This window comes from Mastomys coucha, unplaced genomic scaffold (genome assembly GCF_008632895.1).
Source record: "Mastomys coucha isolate ucsf_1 unplaced genomic scaffold, UCSF_Mcou_1 pScaffold1, whole genome shotgun sequence".
NCBI lineage: Eukaryota > Metazoa > Chordata > Mammalia > Rodentia > Muridae > Mastomys > Mastomys coucha.
In genome coordinates, this window is record NW_022196891.1 from 36,600,270 (window position 1) to 36,601,524 (window position 1,255).

Below are 1,255 nucleotides of genomic sequence, written 5' to 3' on the forward strand. Positions count from 1 at the left end.
GCAATAACTATAGTTTTATAAATTAATTTATATTTATTGTTATTTTACTTTCTTTATTAATTTTGTTACAGAATATGTAAGTGTATATGGTAGTTTCAATAGCTATGGCACCCAAAGACTCCTGTGCTTGAATGCTTGTCCATAAGAAGTGACACTATTAGGAGGAATAGCTTTGTTAAAGTAAGTATGGACTTGTTGGATGAACTGTTTCATTGTTGAGACAGGTTTTGAGCTTTTCTATGCTCACACTATGCTCAGTGTAATACATTGTCTTCTGCTGCCTGGATACTGCCATACTTTCCACCATGATGATAATGGACTAAATATATTAACTTGTAAGTCAAACTGATTTAAATGTTATTCCTTAAGAGTTGCCTAGGGAAAAAAAGAGTTGCCTTGGCTAATACATCTCCTTACAGCAATAAAATTCTGCCTAAGACAATGTTCATTGCCTGTTTATAAGTGATATGAAATATTTATAATTTTTAATGTCAATATTATTATAGTGATAGAGTCATACACCAATAAAACCTTTATTCCTTTGTATAATTGCTTGAAACTTTTATTATTTCAATATACCAAATGTTAGAAGTTCATATGCAAGAAGTTTCTTAGATTTTTATTTATTTGAAAATATTATATGTAATTAATTATATGCAATAGTGATACATGATAGTTTGGTTGTTACATGTTTGGGAAATAATATTAATTTGAAAAATGAGTCAATATGTCTTTTCTTCACTGTAAATCAAAACCTTACATCACAAGGTATCCAGGAAAATCTGAGAAAGTTCTGAATAGAAACGGGTATTGAAGAACTTACACCTATTTTCTTGCTTGAAATAGTTTATCCTTGGACATATCATATTTTGGATTAGAAGTTTTGAATGTATTGCTTTTGCACTTTGAAAATAGTCTTTAAAGTTACAAATTAATCACCACATAACAAAAAAGTTTATATTTATGAGAAAACATGAGGTAAATGATACTTCAAATGTAAATTGAAACTATATTAGTCATGTGCATGTATATTTATAACCAATAAAATCAAGTAATAAATGTATTGTGATTTTATACACAAGTGGGATAATCAATGTGACCATTAATGCACTTTGTTCGAAATGGCGCTGATTTTCTTGCTCTTCTATATCTAGGCTTACAATCAAATTCAATATCCTCCCCTGAGTGAGAATAAATTTTTTCAGTTGCTCTCCATTTGAGAATTATATTGTGTCTTTCCATAATGTCTTCTGGT

The 1,255-nt window shown here is 29.0% G+C and overlaps 2 protein-coding genes across 2 annotated transcripts in view; both read right to left on the reverse strand.

The window, feature by feature from the left end:
- The window catches only part of Cfh (complement factor H), an 883,581-nt gene that overhangs the window by 34,258 nt on the left and 848,068 nt on the right, over nt 1-1,255 (reverse strand).
- LOC116100443 (complement factor H-related protein 2-like) overlaps nt 541-1,255 on the reverse strand; it is a 696,423-nt gene continuing 695,708 nt past the window's right edge. Inside the window, exon 5 of the mRNA XM_031384258.1 lies at nt 541-1,255. This exon is cut by the window's right edge and continues 27 nt beyond it. Coding sequence (XP_031240118.1) covers nt 1,072-1,255 — 184 coding nt within the window. The 3' untranslated portion in view covers nt 541-1,071.